The sequence below is a fragment of the Labeo rohita genome, chromosome 7 (genome assembly GCF_022985175.1).
Source record: "Labeo rohita strain BAU-BD-2019 chromosome 7, IGBB_LRoh.1.0, whole genome shotgun sequence".
Taxonomy (NCBI): domain Eukaryota; kingdom Metazoa; phylum Chordata; class Actinopteri; order Cypriniformes; family Cyprinidae; genus Labeo; species Labeo rohita.
The window spans coordinates 25,635,382-25,652,038 of NC_066875.1; the positions used below are offsets into that span (position 1 = coordinate 25,635,382).

The 16,657-nt window shown below is 37.2% G+C and overlaps 1 protein-coding gene across 2 annotated transcripts in view; it reads right to left on the bottom strand.

Annotated features, from left to right (window-relative positions):
- Positions 1–2,668: 2,668 nt before the first annotated feature.
- The window catches only part of creb3l1 (cAMP responsive element binding protein 3-like 1), a 45,502-nt gene continuing 31,513 nt past the window's right edge, over positions 2,669–16,657 (bottom strand). The window contains exons 7-15 of one of the 2 annotated variants that reach the window (XM_051115760.1): positions 16,020–16,104; positions 13,279–13,478; positions 13,018–13,167; positions 11,939–11,997; positions 11,344–11,412; positions 8,277–8,376; positions 6,685–6,835; positions 5,774–6,017; positions 2,669–4,367 (exon numbers count right to left, since the gene is read on the bottom strand). In XM_051115760.1, the coding sequence (XP_050971717.1) occupies positions 4,331–4,367; positions 5,774–6,017; positions 6,685–6,835; positions 8,277–8,376; positions 11,344–11,412; positions 11,939–11,997; positions 13,018–13,167; positions 13,279–13,478; positions 16,020–16,104 (1,095 nt within the window). In that variant the 3' untranslated portion in view covers positions 2,669–4,330. Of the gene's footprint in view, positions 4,368–5,769; positions 6,018–6,684; positions 6,836–8,276; positions 8,377–11,343; positions 11,413–11,938; positions 11,998–13,017; positions 13,168–13,278; positions 13,479–16,019; positions 16,105–16,657 lie in introns of those variants that run through there. The other variant, XM_051115761.1, reaches the window with a different exon arrangement.

A 16,657-nucleotide genomic window follows, 5' to 3' on the forward strand; every position in this document is an offset into this window, starting at 1 on the left:
CTGGCTGCAATACCAGGAAGTTCACATTCTATCAGTGACATAACAGTTTGATTGACTCTGAACCCATAAAATGAGTAATCAGAATGTTGTCATCCTAAATTTTTTTTTTTTGAATTATGTTCACACGTATTCTTAGCAATCATGTCTCATTGGCTCCTGGAAATTTAATGCATCAACACTTCTGGTATGTAAATGTTATGGAGCGCAAATCTTTTTGTCTCACTCCACTGGCCGCCAGCTGTGACTCGCATCAAGTTCAAACCACTGATGATCTAGCAACCGTTGCAACCTCTTACTTTAACTCCACACACTTCTGCAATTTTGTGTTCCCTCTGAAAATATGTAGTCAGTGAGTAAGCAATTTGTGCAAACATGGAGAAAATTGAAGAGATTATTTGTTTGTTTTCATGCCATGAAAAGTGATTTTTTTAGTGTTAATACAATTTTATGAAAAGTTCAGTTTTAAATTATTGATTAATTCAATAGGAACACTTCTGAAACAAATAGAGGGTTTCTAAACAACTCATAACACAAGGTCCCAGTTTCTCCTTAGAGAATTGACATCACTAATTACTTGTTTGAACAAAAATACAATAATGTAATGCTACTCACAGTGCAGGCCTGTGGGGTTACAGTCACAGATGTTGTCTTCTTGAAAATGAGTTTACACCTGCAGTTTCCTCAATTAACAACTGAAAGTTCACATTAAAACCAGACGGTTTTCAACACAGTACCCGTTTTAAAATAGCCTTCACACATGCACATGACTTCTCTCAAAATTTCTCAACTGACTACAGTGTATTTGGTGTCAGAATATAGGGAGGAGTCAGTTTAAAATGATTACAGCTTTCATGAAATAAAAATCAGTATCAGTATCAATAACAGTATCAATATCAGGTGCACACAAGCACACACAGGCTGCATACTGGTATGGGGAACTATGGATATTTGTGTGGGCAGAACACAGCTTATGTTCTTTTTTCCCTCCTCCTCTCTCAGTTTCTGTATCCTCCATCTCTCATTCGCTCGCTCTCTCTTTGGGTTTTATTTCTCTTTGGGTCTAAAGCACAACCTCTGTGAGAAGTGCTCTTTCAGAAATTACTTTTATAGCACAAAATGGCTGATGTTATCTGATCATAGAAAAGACATAACCTTCATCTATCTCAAGATGGAGCCCAATTTAACCACACATACAAAATGAGTGACTTATTTGGTTTTGTTAATAATATTATGTCAGAATGAATACTGTATGCAGGATTGAGTGTTGCTGGACATTTGGAGAGTTTCGTGGGGTCACATTACTGGTTGAGGCCTGAAGTCATCAGATGGATGAATCAATATGGAAACTACACAACAAAACGGCCAGAAACCACAGAGCAAATTCTCTCCACATAACAGGTCAGCAGGAACTGCATTAAAATGTAGAAATACTCATAGATGTCTCATGCTGTATATTTTAAAATTTAATGTTGTAATCTTTTAAATTGTTAGACCTATGTGAAATGCAGCAGTGCTAGACATTTTAAAATATACTAGGGCGCTCTGAATGAATCCAGTTTATATACAGCGGCACTCAGTCAAAGCCTCAGGCCTAAACTTCGATTACAGTTTCTCTGGTAACAGTTTCATGCATATTGTTAAATATTTTTTAACAAAAAATATGTTGACTTCAACATTTTACAAGCAGCAGACCTTTTCTTAGTACACAAACACTGAATGGCATTTTACGACTGTTTATTACTGACTGCATTTTAAACCTGATGTACCAGTTTGATTTGATATTTGTTCAGTCTTGTTTATCCACTCATACTAAATACAGTTTAGCTAGGCAATAGCATTGCACGTGAAAACATTTGTTTTTATGCCAGAAATTCATATATTTTGTTAGAAATTGCTTTTTAAATACATTAAAACTATATATTCCAACTATATTAAAAATAAAATGTCATAGCCCAGTACTGCACTATTGTCTATAGTACGGGATAGGTAAAGGCCTGACACCTGGTGGTTATAATTTGAAAATACAATGAACACTTGAGACAATGATTTTGCAGGTTTCAAATAAATGTTTCAAATTATGCATAAAGATGATATAAAACAGAAAGTAAGACAGGAGACATTAGGTTGCATCTGCAAATTTTGTATTTTGCTTCATTCTAACTCTACTTTAGATAAGACAGAAAAAGCAAGAGGTTCAGAGCATAGATACATACAGAGCCAGATCCATACATGGATACAAATCAACCCAAGCCGCATGGTGATTACCAAAATGCATTGGAAATATAAAAATACGTCCTCCATATTTACAACCAACATTTATCATCAGTCATATGTACAAAGGGCAAAAAAGGGCAGAGATACAGATAATACCAGCAACAATTACATTTAAAGCATAAACTCCATCGTCAGACTGGGCATTAGATTCAATTCCAGAACGCTCAGATATTCTGGAGTTCCAGGTTTGAGACTCATTTTCTGTGAACATTATGTGCAATGAAGTCATAAAATTTCCATTTATTGTCTTAGAAATATACAAATCAACACTTAATGTTTTTCCAGTTCAATGTTATTATTAAACTACAGAAATACATATCGATGGGTGAGATGACTGTAACAGAGTCCGTGATATGAATGGCTCTGTCTTTAAACTTAAAGCTCTTTAAAACGATGGTGAATTCAGTTTTGCACTGATAACAGGGCGTTATCTACAGTTTTTCATTATGTTATGGCACATATACCACAAAGTCTTTTATAAAAACTGACAGTGACAGATTCCTTTTTGACAACCACTTTTACTTACTTTAATTTAATCAGAGGCAAAAAAAAAAAAAACTTGAGCATTAAAATATCATGTCTATCAGTGGTTATCTCTAACTGTACAATAAAAAATAATATTGTGGTTGAAGCATCAGAGGACATTATGAAAAATGATTTAACAAAAAATATTTTATGATTAACAAATTGTTTCTAAACAGTGACAAAAGAAAAAAAGAAGATTTTGTAAAGCATATTTACACAACTGCACTATCAACTCCCAGATATTTGCGGTACATTTTACAGTGGTCAAACAGTTCGCTCATGTACAGAATACAGACAGTCTAGACTAACATTAAAAAGAAGTATTCTATAATCAGAGAAATGTGTTTAAATAACATTAATTTTAAAGAGGTTCACTTTTCTTAAAGGGAATGACTGTTTGTTTTCACTTTGTATCCATTCTAGCCAATGTTTTTAATGTATTCATGTGGATTGTGCAGAATTCTTCAGAGATTGAACATGGTTAAACACGCACAGGATTTGATCGTCCCTGTTCATTTTTCTCTATATATACAAAACTTTCTTTACACAGAAATAAAGATAACAGAAAAAACTGTTTAACAGTTATGACAACAAGATCATGTAAACGTTACATCATCTTTCATTTAAAAAAAACACACAATAACTTTCATCATTTTTTTGTGCATAAAATAAATATGCTCTTTTTTTGGATGCTGCAAATACTAGAATATATTATGGATAAAATTTTTAATTCAGTACAAAAGCCTCTGCCTTTTAAAAGTAGAAAACAAAAATAAAATGCATTAATAAAAGTAAGCAAAGTAAGAGAGAGGTTTAAGAGGAAACTATGTGGTTAGGAGCATCTTAAATATGATTACGTGAAAAAGAATGTGAAGGCACTTAAATCAATTCGTTTTCCTAGTGCAAAACAAGTGCAATCCAGCTTAAACTTATTAGGGAAAAACAAGCCAAGATGGCAGAGGAAGAAAATCCTGTCGAAGCAAGCTTTGCAAAACCGCAAAGCACGTCAGGCACCTGTGATTACACCTGCTGGAAAACATTTAGAGATTTAAAAAGAAGTCATAAACAGAAACAAGAAGTTCTTTGGGGTTTAAGTAAGGATATGTAGTAAATGGACAGTCTCATGGCATTTTAGGAAAATCAAAACAAACACTCATGAACTTTCCCTCCCACACCCTGTGTATAAAGCGTTTAGTGAATTTAGAGCTGCAGGCTCACATCCATCTAAAACAGAGCAGCATCTACAACCGCCCACATCCTCTCTTCTCTCTCTTAGTCCTTAAACTCAGTGCTTGCTGGTAAAGGGGAGTTTCAGTGTATGGATGGACACATTTCTCTTCTCACAGCTCTGGGGCTGAATGTCATTGGAATGCATGTCGAGTGGGTCGGATCGTGCTCATGAGGCTTGTTGGTTTTTTAGGGCAGGTCAGGAGACTCAGGATCTGTAACGGTCAGGGTCGAGGGCCGAGTAGTGCAGGATCGTCGGATGTCAGTGGAGGCCTGTGTGATGAGGCAGCTCCACCCAGAAGGGTTAGAAATATTCAGCTCCTCCCTCAGGATCCGGCTTTCTGGGAGAGAAAGAGACAGTTTATAGTTATTCACAATGTACATTGTGAATGTACATTGAAAAAAAAACCCTTTTATGATCAAACATGTTAACTTGATCTTTAAAAACACTAAAAAATGAAATATGTATCACCAGACTTTTAATATCAGTGCATCCTTAAAGGGATAGTTCATCCAAAAATGAAAATTATGTCATTAATTATTAACTCACCCTCATGTCGTTCCAAACCTGTAAGACCTTCGTTCATCTTCTGAACACAAATTAAGCTATTTTTGATGAAATCCGAGAGCTTTCTGACCCTGCATAGACAGCAATGCAACTAACACGTTCAAGACCCAGAAAGGTAGTAAGGACATCTTTAAAATAGTCCATGTGACATCAGTGGTTCAACCGTAATTTAGCTATGAGAATACTTTTTATGTCCAAAGAAAACAAAAATAATGACTTTCTTGTCTTCCATGTCAGTCTTCAATGCTTCCATGTAATTTAGCAAGTAATTTACCTTTTGTTACTATGGGAATTATGGATGCGCCCGAATCCGTATTTCGCAAAGGCATGGAAAACGAACAACGTGTTCTACGGAGCCACTGAAGGGACATGGTTAGCTGCCTGCTAGCGGTTGCCTGTTACATTACATTCACTTACCACATAAACAAAATTTCACTTACCACATAAACAAAGAAAAGGAGAGATGGCTGATAGGACAACGGTGAATGATTTGTAAATCTAATCTTGTAAAATGTATGGTAAGTACTGCCGCTCCGCGTATGCACAGAGTACATGTGATCGCAAATCTCGAAAGTGAAAGTAAAAAGCAAGCATAATAATAATGGCTCCCTGATGCGTGCAGTTTCTGTACAATATAATTACCCAACAATATATTTTTCTTCCCATCTTGTATTTATTGCCTTTAGGGGTTTTGAGGTATATGTAATTTCTTTTCCGAAAACTGTATTCAGATTCGGGCACAACCCTAATGGGAAGTGTAAAAAATTTTTGATTTATGAACCAATTTTTAATCGAATCGTCAGGTACCTAAAGATTCCCATCCCTAGTCATGGTACTCTTGTGAAAGCGCATCAAAGATTGACACAGAAAAGAAGAAATTGTTGAGTAAAGTTGTTCGTTTTGTTTTGTATTTTTGTGATTTTTTATTTACTAAAGTACCACCACGCATATCTTTCTGGGGCTTGAGCGCATCAGTTAGGTTGCTGCCTATGCAGGGTCAGAAAACTCTTGGATTTCATCTAAAAATATCTTTATTTGTGTTCCAAAGATGAACAAACGTCTTACGGGTTTGGAACGACATGAAGGTGACTTAATAAATAATGACAGAATTTTCATTTTTGGGTGAACTACCCCCTTAGAATGCCACAAACTAAACCTTAATATCAATGTGTGGCTTACCTCGAGTGGTAGTGTGGTTCAGGGGGACGGAGTGGGGCCGCGGATGTGTTGCTGTAGCTTGCAGGCTCCGGTTGGGCCTGGCTCAAGTATCTGCTCACAAGAGCAGAATGATCCTTCTCGTGGCTGTCTTTCACGTCCTGTACATGTCGCGGCACCCCCTCCATCCTCTCCACACTCAGCACGCCCCTGTGGCCGTCCTCCACTGGGGCACCCTCGTCATAGAAGAGCAGGCTGCGGGAGCGGACTACACACACACACACACACACAGAGAACAGAGTTATTTATGTCATATGTCTTGCATGATTCACTTACTTTGACTCTCATGAGATTTGTAGAGTGAGGAGATGTGTTTTTTGAACTCAGAGAGAGTGTTTAAGGGAGAAAGATAGAGCAAGATTTAGAGTGAGCTACTCTCTTAGACAAAGCAACACGCATTTTTGGTTACTACAGCAACCCCGTTGCCATCATCCTCAGGCCGAGTCTGTAGGGCCCTTGTGAAAATGGATGAAGCATTTGAAGCCCCTTTCAAGCGCAGCTTTGATAGAGCCGAAAGAGATGTGGCTTGGTGTGTGTTATAAAGTTGAAAGAGGATTGTAAAATCTGCTCAAAGGGAAGTAATGATTTCAATCTTAAACTCTCTGGGATGTCTGACAGTAATTCGAGAGTGAGAATGGGCACTGTCGGCCCAGGAGCTCCGCTAATAACCTTTAGAATAGAGACGGCACTCTTTCAGTCTCTCGTGGGGGGAACGAAATAAGTGCCGTCAAAGACACACAGCTATTAGCTGGCTGGATAATTCAATGTTTCTGAAAGGCAATGCTTCTTTGTTTGTGTGCAGAGAAATGTAATCATATGCAGTGTACACAATGAAAGTCTCGATTTATACATTCAGGGGCAGGGATGAAACATACCCTGGCTGGTGGTGTAGAGGTCACCTGAGGGCAGCGGTGCGGACTTCACCGTGTGTGAGGATGATGAGGATAAGGAGGAAGAGTAGAGGGAGAGCTCGGGCAGGCAGGGAGCCAGCGAGCCCAGCACCAACACAAAACACAGCGCCACCACCTGGCCAGGAGGAGGAACCACACACACGGTGAGCACACCGCCCCACTGTAATCTACTTGCACTACAGCTGTCAGAGCAGCGCAGACCTGCCTTTACATGCTTAGGATTAAAAGACTAAACTAAATAGACAAGATATTTCATTAAAGAAATTGTTCAACAAAAAATGAAAATTACTTACCCTCAGACTATCCAAGATTGGTTGGTTTCCTCATCGAAACAGATTTGAAGACATTTAGTATTACACCACCTGCTCAACAATGGATCTTCTGCAGTGAATGGGTGCCGTCAGAATCAAAACAACTGATGAAAACATTGCAATAATCCACAAGTAATTTACACGACTCCAGTCCATCAGTTAACATATTGTAAAGCAAAAAGATGCATGTTTGTAAGAAACAAATCCAGTATTAAGGAGTTTTAATTTTAAAACACTGCTTCTGGCCAAAATACCAATCCATAATAATGCTTCTTCCAATGAAACAGTCCTTCCCCTGTTGTCCTCTCATCAAAATCCACCAACATATTTGTTTAAAACAGTTTTGGACAAATGACACTTGATCTGTGCATATTTTTCTCCTGATTCAGACGTTTTCACTGGAGAAAGCAATATTATGGTTTGAAGTTAAAAACATCTTAAAAGGATAGTTCACCCAAAAATGAAAATTCTGTCATTAATTACTCACCCTCATCTCGTTCCAAACCTGTAAGACCTTTGTTCATCTTTGGAACACAAATTAAGGTATTTTTGATCAAATCCGAGAGCTTTCTGACCCTCAATAGAGAGCAACGCAACTGAAATGAACTCAAATAAAAATCTTTTCTCAAAAGTATTTGCGTAGCTTTGTAAATTTATGGTTGAACCACTAATGTCACATGGACTATTTTACCGATGTCCTTACTACGTTTATGGGTCTGGAAACATTTCAGGTGCGTAGCTGTCTATGCAGGGTCAGAAAGCTCTTGGATTTCATCAGAAATACCTTCATTTGTGTTCCGAATACAAACGAAGGTTTGGAATGACATGAGGGTGAGTAATTAATGACAGAATTTTCTTTTTTGGGTGAACTGTCTCTTTAATAATAATTTGTTTCCTACAAACATGCAGCTTTTTGCTTTATAAGATGTTAACTGATGGACTGGAATCATGTTGTGGATTACTGTAATGCTTTTATCAGTTGTTTGGACTTCTGACAGCATCTATTCACTGCAGAGGATTCACTACTGAGCAAGTGAAGTATGGCTAAATTTCTCCAAATCTGTTCCGATGAAGAATCAAATTCATCTACATCTTGGATGGCCTGAGGTACATATTCAGCAAGTTTTCATTTTCGGTTGAATTATTCCTTTAACTCTCTGGTTCGTTAGAAAGAAACACTAAGAAAATGTGTGTGTGAATACGAGTGTGTTGGAATAAATGCATGTGTATGTACAGTATATATACCATGAGACAGGTTCCGGTCTGCGTGGAGGCGATTTTGCAGGACCGAGGCACTTTCCCACTCACTAGAGCCTGAAGCCTTTGTAGCTGTTGGAGTAGAGACCTAAAGATGACACAAAAAACACATCAATGATTAGTAAATTCTTTAGATCAAGTTGTAGGCAGCATATTTGTCTCCAGGCTATGTGTGCTGTTCTCTGTGCCGTTTTGTAACAGCAGGATCTTCTTATTCTTAAGCTGAGAGAGCATGTGAGGATAATACAGTTCTGACTCGCCACAGTGTTACATAAACTGAACTCCCCTTCACACCACTCACACAGTCTCTCGCACAAACGCACTCCACCACCTCCTCAAAGCTGCTGTATGCGTGCAGTGGGTGTTAATTTATTTCAATTACTTCCTTCTTCAGCAGCCAATCAAACACACACTTCCTCTTATGCTCTCTTATTGATGTGACCCGAAACACACACAGTCACACACATCTGCAACACTTAGAGCCACAGGATGTGTGAGTATGATATAATGGCATGCTAAACATACTATTGTTGCATGTATGTAGCATGTGTGTAATATTTGGACACTTTAAAGACCTAGTACAAAATTGTACAACTGAACTTAATTAAACACGCAATGTTATTAAATATATATATATATATATATATATATATATATATATATATATATATATATATATATATATATATATATATATATATATATATATATATATGCATGTACATATATTTAAACGTATATATTCCCCACTGTATACAGAACATAATCTTAGACTTTCTCAGAAGAAATTATTCATTTATGATACAAAATGACATTAAGCGCCCTCTAGTGGAGTAACTCAGAAGCAACAACACATGCAGGAATGAAGAGGTCCTACACCACCAGAGAGAGCCATTGCAACATGTTGGAAAACAAAACAAAACCTAAAATACTACTTTACTATTTTATCATTTAGCAGACTCTTTTATCCAACGCAACATACAGTACACTTATAACAGAGACAGTCCCTCTGGACCCCTGGAGTTAAGTGCTTTTCCACTTGACTAGATCACCCTAAAACAAACCTGTATATTAGTTTCCACCTAAACATACACATACAGAATCACTCATAATGGGTGCTGTAGACTAGCCTAGCTCTAGACTGTATGTTTTCAGCATTGAGAGGGGCTCAGACCGCCCTACTAACCTAGCAATAATCATCTCAATTTGATTGTATAAACAGTGGTTTTCTTCAGATTAATATACAACCCACCCACAAACACACAAACACAAACTCCCCCCTGCTGTCTCTTTGAATTCTCTTAGATAACTCAGAAGGCTCTATCCTAATAAGAATCGGCAGAGCGCCAACACACACAGTCTCTTTATCCTGTAATGAGGGGCAGGCAGGCACCGTGCTGCGTGCTACTTTAAGTGCGTTGTTAATAAGGGGCCTGAGCCAATCCTCTATAAAAAGCAGTGCTATACACTTACACACACATACTCGTGTCACCCTTACCTATATACTAAGAACACTGATGACAGTAGTGTGCTAAAATAAAGCTTTAAAAACTGAAACAATGGTGAAATGTGACCCTGGACCACAAAACCAGTCTAAAGTAGCACGGATGTATTTGTAGCAATAGCCAACAATACACTGTATGAGTCAAAATGATTGATTTTTCTTTTATGCCAAAAATCATTAGGATATTAAGTAAAGATCATGTTCCGTGAAGATATTTTATACATTTCCTACCGTAAATATATCAAAACTTAATTTTTGATTAGTAATATGCATTGCTAAAAACTTCATTTGGACAATTTTAAAGGTGATTTTCTCAATATTTTGTTTTTTTTTGCACCCTCAGATTCTAGATTTTCAAATAGTTGTATCATGTATGACTTACATCAGTGGAAAGCTTATTTATTTAGCATTCAGATATGTAAATCTCAAAAAATTGACCCTTATGACTGGTTTTGTGGTCCAGGGTCACAAATATCAACAGTACTGAAGTCTTTTTTATGTTTTTGAAAGATGTTTCTTATTATGCTCACCAAAGTTGCATTCATTTAATCATAAATACAGTAACACAGTAATATTGTGAAAATTTACCACAGCTCAAAAAAACTGTTTTCTATTTGAATATATTTCAAAATGTAATTTATTCCTGTGATGGTAAAGCTGAATTACCCTAATGTCACATAATCCTTCAGAAATTATTCTAATATGCTAATATTAGAATAATATACTAATTAATATACTAATACTATTAATATACTAATATTAATATTCTAAATCAGTGCTCATGAAACATTTCTTATTATTGTTTCAATGTTGAAAACAGCTGTGTGGCTTAATATTATTATGGAAACCAGGATACATCTGTGTTCTTGATAAACAGAGTTTAAAAGAACTGTAGTTGTTCATAACAGAAATATTTTGTAACATTACAAATGTCTTTACTGTCACTTTTGATCAAAGCACCCTAATTCCTTAATTCTTTCTTAATTTCTTTAAAAAAAAACTTTTGAATGGAAGTATACATTTTCTTGCATGTTTTTGATAGATAACCCAAAAATGTAAATTCTAAACATTTCAAAATCTATACGGCTTACTCCAAAAATAGCATAGTATATGGCATATTCCAAAAAAAAAAAAAAAGAATTAAAGGCTGAATGAGAAATTTTCATTTAGGGTGAACCAGCCCTTTGAGAGCAGTTCTCTTCAATAAGGTTTTACAGTTAATCCACAAAAAAAGAGCTGACTTTGATAACACCCAATCCCCCATGGTGCTCTCTCTTTCTGTCTCTCTAAACAGTAGGAACAGACAGCACCCTGTCGACAGCGCCTATGTTCTAACTAGGCCACCCAGGAGTGAAATGAAAAGGTGCTGCTCTATATGATCGGAAGGGGAGGTTAAGACCTGCGTGCATCTGGACCGACTTAGCAACACCTGCTGACTGCGAAGAGGCTGCTGCGCACACCTACCGCAAATACGGTTGCAATTAAATACATTAAAATCCACCTATAAAGTCTTCACTGTGATTAAACACAAGCACACATATGGTATCTCACCTGTTTGCATTCTCGAGCGTCTCTACTTTTTTCCACAGTTCGTTGTTCTCTGAAGTATAGTTCTCAACTCTGAGGAGGAGAGAGAGAGAGTGTGTGTGTGTTATTGCACACGGTCGCAGTGACAGATTGAAATAAATATATAAATAGTTTGCATACATATAACCATATATAAGACAGACTACAGCATGGTGGAAAAAACTGTGTATGTGTGTGTCCAGTGTGAGTCCAGTCTCTCCAGCACATTATCCAAACCCTGAGAGCCTAACAGCAGCACAAAAGGGAAAATGACTCATGCAAACGCACACACACCCCAATGAGTGCATGGACTGTAGCCATTGGCCGCATTCACACAACAAAAGCCATAAAATAGCAAGCAGGATATAGAGTATTTTGCAGAGATGTGTGTGCAGGGGTGAGAGAGAAGAGAGGATTAAAGGAGAGGAGGTCAATGAAAAGAAAGAAGGATGAAGGCACCAAGAAAACACAGAAGACAGTGGATGCTAGACAAACAATGCAAGAGAAAATAAGAGCAGTCAGAAAGAGAGAGAGGGAATGGAAGAGATAGAGAACAAAGCAGTAAAGGAGAGACACTTACTTTTTCTCCAAACACTCCACATATTCCTTCTTCTTTCTCCGGCTTTCTTGTGCAGAGATCTAAGAAAATATAAGAAAAATGCACCTACTTTAGTATTGAAGTATTATGTCTATGTATGCATATGTATACATACTGTATATGTATAATTAAAGTCAAAAGTTTGAAAACCTTGCAGAATCTGCAAAAATGCATGTCATTTTTTTATTCAGTACTGACCTGAATAAAATATTTCACATAAAAGACGTTTACATTTAGTCCAAAATAATAGCTGAATTTATAAAAATTACCCTGTTGAAAAGTTTAAATGCACTTGATTCTTAATACTGTGTTGTTCGCTGAATGATCCACAGCTGTGTTTTTTTTAGTGCTAGTTGTTCATGAGTTCCTTGTTTGTCCTGAACAGTTAAACTGACCATTGTTCTTCATAAATTCTTTGGTTTTTCAGCATTTTTGTCTATCTGAACCCTTTCCAACAATGACTGTGTGATTTTTAAATTCATCTTTTTACACTGAGGACAACTGAGAAACTCATATGCAACTATTACAGAGGGTTCAAATGCTCTATGATTTTTCAGAAGGAAACACGATGCATTAAGAGTCGGGGGGGTGAAAACTTTTGGAATTTAAAGATCAGGGTAAATTTAACTTATTTTGTCTTCTGGGAAACATTTAAGTATCTTCTGTAGCTTCTGAAGGGCAGTACTAAATGAAAAAAAAAAATTAAGGCAAAATATGAAAAAGTTTTCAAAGGTTTACAGCCCTGTCTCTTAATGAATTGTGTTTCCATCTGAAGCATCGAGCTTTTTATAAATTCAACTATTAGTTTCTCTTGTGGACTATATGTCTTATTGTGAAATGTCTTATTCAGGTCAGTACTAAATTAAAAAACAACATGCTTTTTGAATAATCCCTCTTATTTTGGTCAAATATTTCACATTCTGCAAAGCATATGCAAACTTTTGACCTCAACTGTATATATGTGTGCATGTATGTATGTATGTATATGCACCAATAACAAACAACAGGATGATTCTAACTGAACTGATTCAATATTAATAGTATGTTATCATAAGTAATACCTTGTTTTTGATTTTCCTGCGCACCCGTTTGAGGGCTTTTTCCTCAGTTTTGGTGAGTGGTAGTTTGTTTGGTACAGGATATCCCTCAGCGATCAAAGTCCTCTTCTCTTCCTCTGTCAGCATCAAAGGGCCTGATGTTCCCTGCAGCTTCTACATTACAACACAAGTCAGCATTTTTCACTATGCATATATGTTCAATATGTATGTATATAAGAATTTATATTTGGATTGAATATAATGAGCACACTGCATTTGACTCACATGCGGGGCAGTAAGGAGAGGGGACGAGGAGATGGCTGTGGAGGTTCGGGCCTGTAGCCGGGCAGGGCTGGACGGAGGCAGTGAATGTGGGCTCTGCAGGTGGCCAGGGCTTAATGGTGGCAGTGAATGTGGGCTCTGGGATCCGTCGCTGTCGCTGCCATGGCTGCTGGGAGGAGTGGGCGGCAACCGCAGATGCTCATCTAATGGGAACACAGAGGTAATCTTGATGCACACCTGTGACTCGTTCGTTTATGACATTCACACTTAATGATCAGGTCTGACTCCATACATATGCTACACAAACACCGCAAGCCCTCAAAATGAAGTTCCAAACGAAGGTTGTCAATCATCATTGCGAGCCTATATACACTAAGCAGCGATCCTTGCATTTGCCCAGCTTCAATTCTTCTGGTATTCCTCCAGCTCCCTGTCTCCTTCTCTATTTCTGGTATTTTCCCTCTAGGTAGGACCACAATGGGAGGGATGAACTCGGAGCTCAAGCTGAGCCTTGGGTTCGAACCTCCATTGAGGACAGCAAGCCGAATTCGTTTACCATTAACCATTAACCATTAACCATCAGGGCAGGCGACTTCTTGAAACAGTTAAAATGGGTTTTTGAGCAACGCCAGGCCAAAGTGTGAAACTGAAATTCAGTCTATTCACCTGTCATCAGGAAAAGCCAATAAAGCCTAGTCCTTTGGAAGCTTTTAGGCATTTCGCACACAGCACACGCATGCACAATGCTTCTAAGTGTGGTGAGTGTTGGACTCATCATGTGTTTGGTCTGGCCGTGTCCCATCGTATACACAGCACTGCTTTAATGCTGTTGTTTCTGGATGAGCAGAATGAAAGGACGTCATACTGACAGCACACACACACACACACACATAACACTTGCAGGTGCTATAGGCTGGTTGCCATTAACAGATTTTCATCCAAAATGATGTGTGTACTGAGGGGACAGTCACACTGGAGAAACTTAGGGTTAAGTGCCTTTTCTCAGGAGTACAATAGTGGTAGGGCAGGACTTAACTTAAACCTGTAATCTTAGTATTATGAGCTCAGATCCTAAAAATTGTCTAGAACCAACATCAAACACTAATGACTGTATTAAACACCAGCAAAGTGTATATTTGCAGTACATACATAGAGATCTAACTTATCAATATCATGACTATCCAGTTACTTTACCATTCAAAAGTTTGGTCAGTCATTTTATTTAATTTTTTTAAGAAATTAAAATGTATATTCAGCAAGAGTAAACTGATCATACAAAATGCATGTTTTTTTTTATTTAGTACTGTCCTGAGTAAGATATTTTACATAAAAGATGTTTACATATAGTCCACAAAACCAAAAAAACAGCTGAAATTATTAAAATAACCCCCATCAAAAGTTCAAGGAAGCCAAGGAAATCAAGGAAACCCTTGGTTCTTAATAATGTGTGTGGTTACATGGATGATCTACGACTGTTTGTTTGGTTTGTGATGCAGTCCCTTGTTTGTTCTGAACAGTTAAACTGTGCACTGTTCTTCAGAAAAATCTTCCAGGTCCTGCAGATTCTTCAGTTTTCCAGCATCTTTTGCATTTTTGAACCCTTTCCAGCAGTGACTTTCTGATTCTAAGAATCTGTAGGACCTGGAGGATTTTTCTAAAGAACAGTGCTAAGTTTAACTGTTCAGAACTAACAATGGACTCATGAACAACCAACACAAAACAAAAAAAAAAACAGTTGTAGATCATCCACACACACAGTATTAGGAACCAAGGGTTCCAAAACTTTTGAAGGGGGTTATTTTAATAATTTCAGCTATTTTTTGGTCTTGTGGACTATATGTGAACATCTTTTATGTAAAATATCTTACTTAGGAAAGTACTAAATAAAAAAATAACATGCATTTTGTATGATCTCTCTTATTTTGTTAAATTTATTCACAGTTTCACAGATTCTGAAAGGGGTCCCAAAACTTTTGCATGCAACTGTATGTGAACACAAAAATAATAAGCAACCTAGAAACTTTTAGTCATTAAATTTTAGTAATTTAATTTTAGTAATTAAATGACTAAAATAATAAAGTTAAAAAAAAAAAAAAACAGTTAAAGTATTAAAGTAAATAAATTTAACAACAACAAAAAAAACCTGTCCACAATATGAAAAAAGTCACTCTATACTATGGGCTAAAATGCAATTCTCAGAGGTTACATCAGACTTGTTTTTCATCAATGGGCCATTCAGAAAGGGCTAAAGTTGAGATCTGAGAGATTGTCAAAGACATGCAAAAGTTAAATAAAGAAACACTCACACTAAGCCTCATTTCCTCTGGAAAAGGAACACACCATTAGTGTATTTATAACCCTGAACTGACCGTAGAGCGAAGGAGCAGAATAAAAGAGGGCTAATTTGCTTATTTTTGCTATCTTTAAACTAGTGCGAAAGAACCACACTGGCCATATATGGCAACTAAGTGCTATATGTTGAGTTTATTAGCTTGTTGTTGTGTATTTAAAGTAGAGAGCTACTGTGCATGCTTTTTAGCCTTGTATTTGGCGGACAGTCATGGTATAAAAGACCGGAATTGCTGTGTTTTTAATGCTGGACCGCAGCATATAGGTTGCTGGAATGCTGCTTTCACTGCCAAGCATCTTAACTAGCTAAACGAGCAAGACTCACTTGGTCAAACTGCTTCTTTAAAAAGACCATGCTGGTTAAGAGCAGGACTACAAAGAGATTTCACACCAACCTGAGGGCACACTGAGGAACTGGTTCACCTCTCTGGGCTCTGCTTTGATGGCAGGAACAGAGTTTGAGCTTGGGCCTTTGGAACTCTAACACAACAAAAACAAACAGGACATTAACAATGCACTATTTAATGCACATTCCTGGTCTTACACAATGCTTGTGTTATATATTTTAATATTTAATCACAATTTGCCCACCACTAAAATTACTTCTTTCTTGTTCTGCTGTTACACTCAGATCTCACCCTACATTTTTTTTTATTTGTTAAATATCCTGTTTCACTCAAAAAAGATGACACATTAAGGAAGTAAAATAAAATTCTCATCCATTACAACATGCATACAGATGCTTATTCACTTTTTGTGAAAGAAGCATCCTGTTTGTGTTTTCTCAATGCAGGTTACAGCAATGTGGCACAGACACATCATTCAGCTTTCTCTGAGAGCCTTTGATGATATCAGACGGCAGTGGTCTCTAGTTTTTGATGATTTCTGATGGTACTCAACTGTTAGGGTACGGGACTAAATGTGCTCCATGCTGGATGTCTGAGACAGTAAACACAGCTGAAGGCAGACTCAAACTGTTTACACTGACAGAGCAAAGGCTACCCGCCTGCTAACCACACACAGTCTGGCCAGA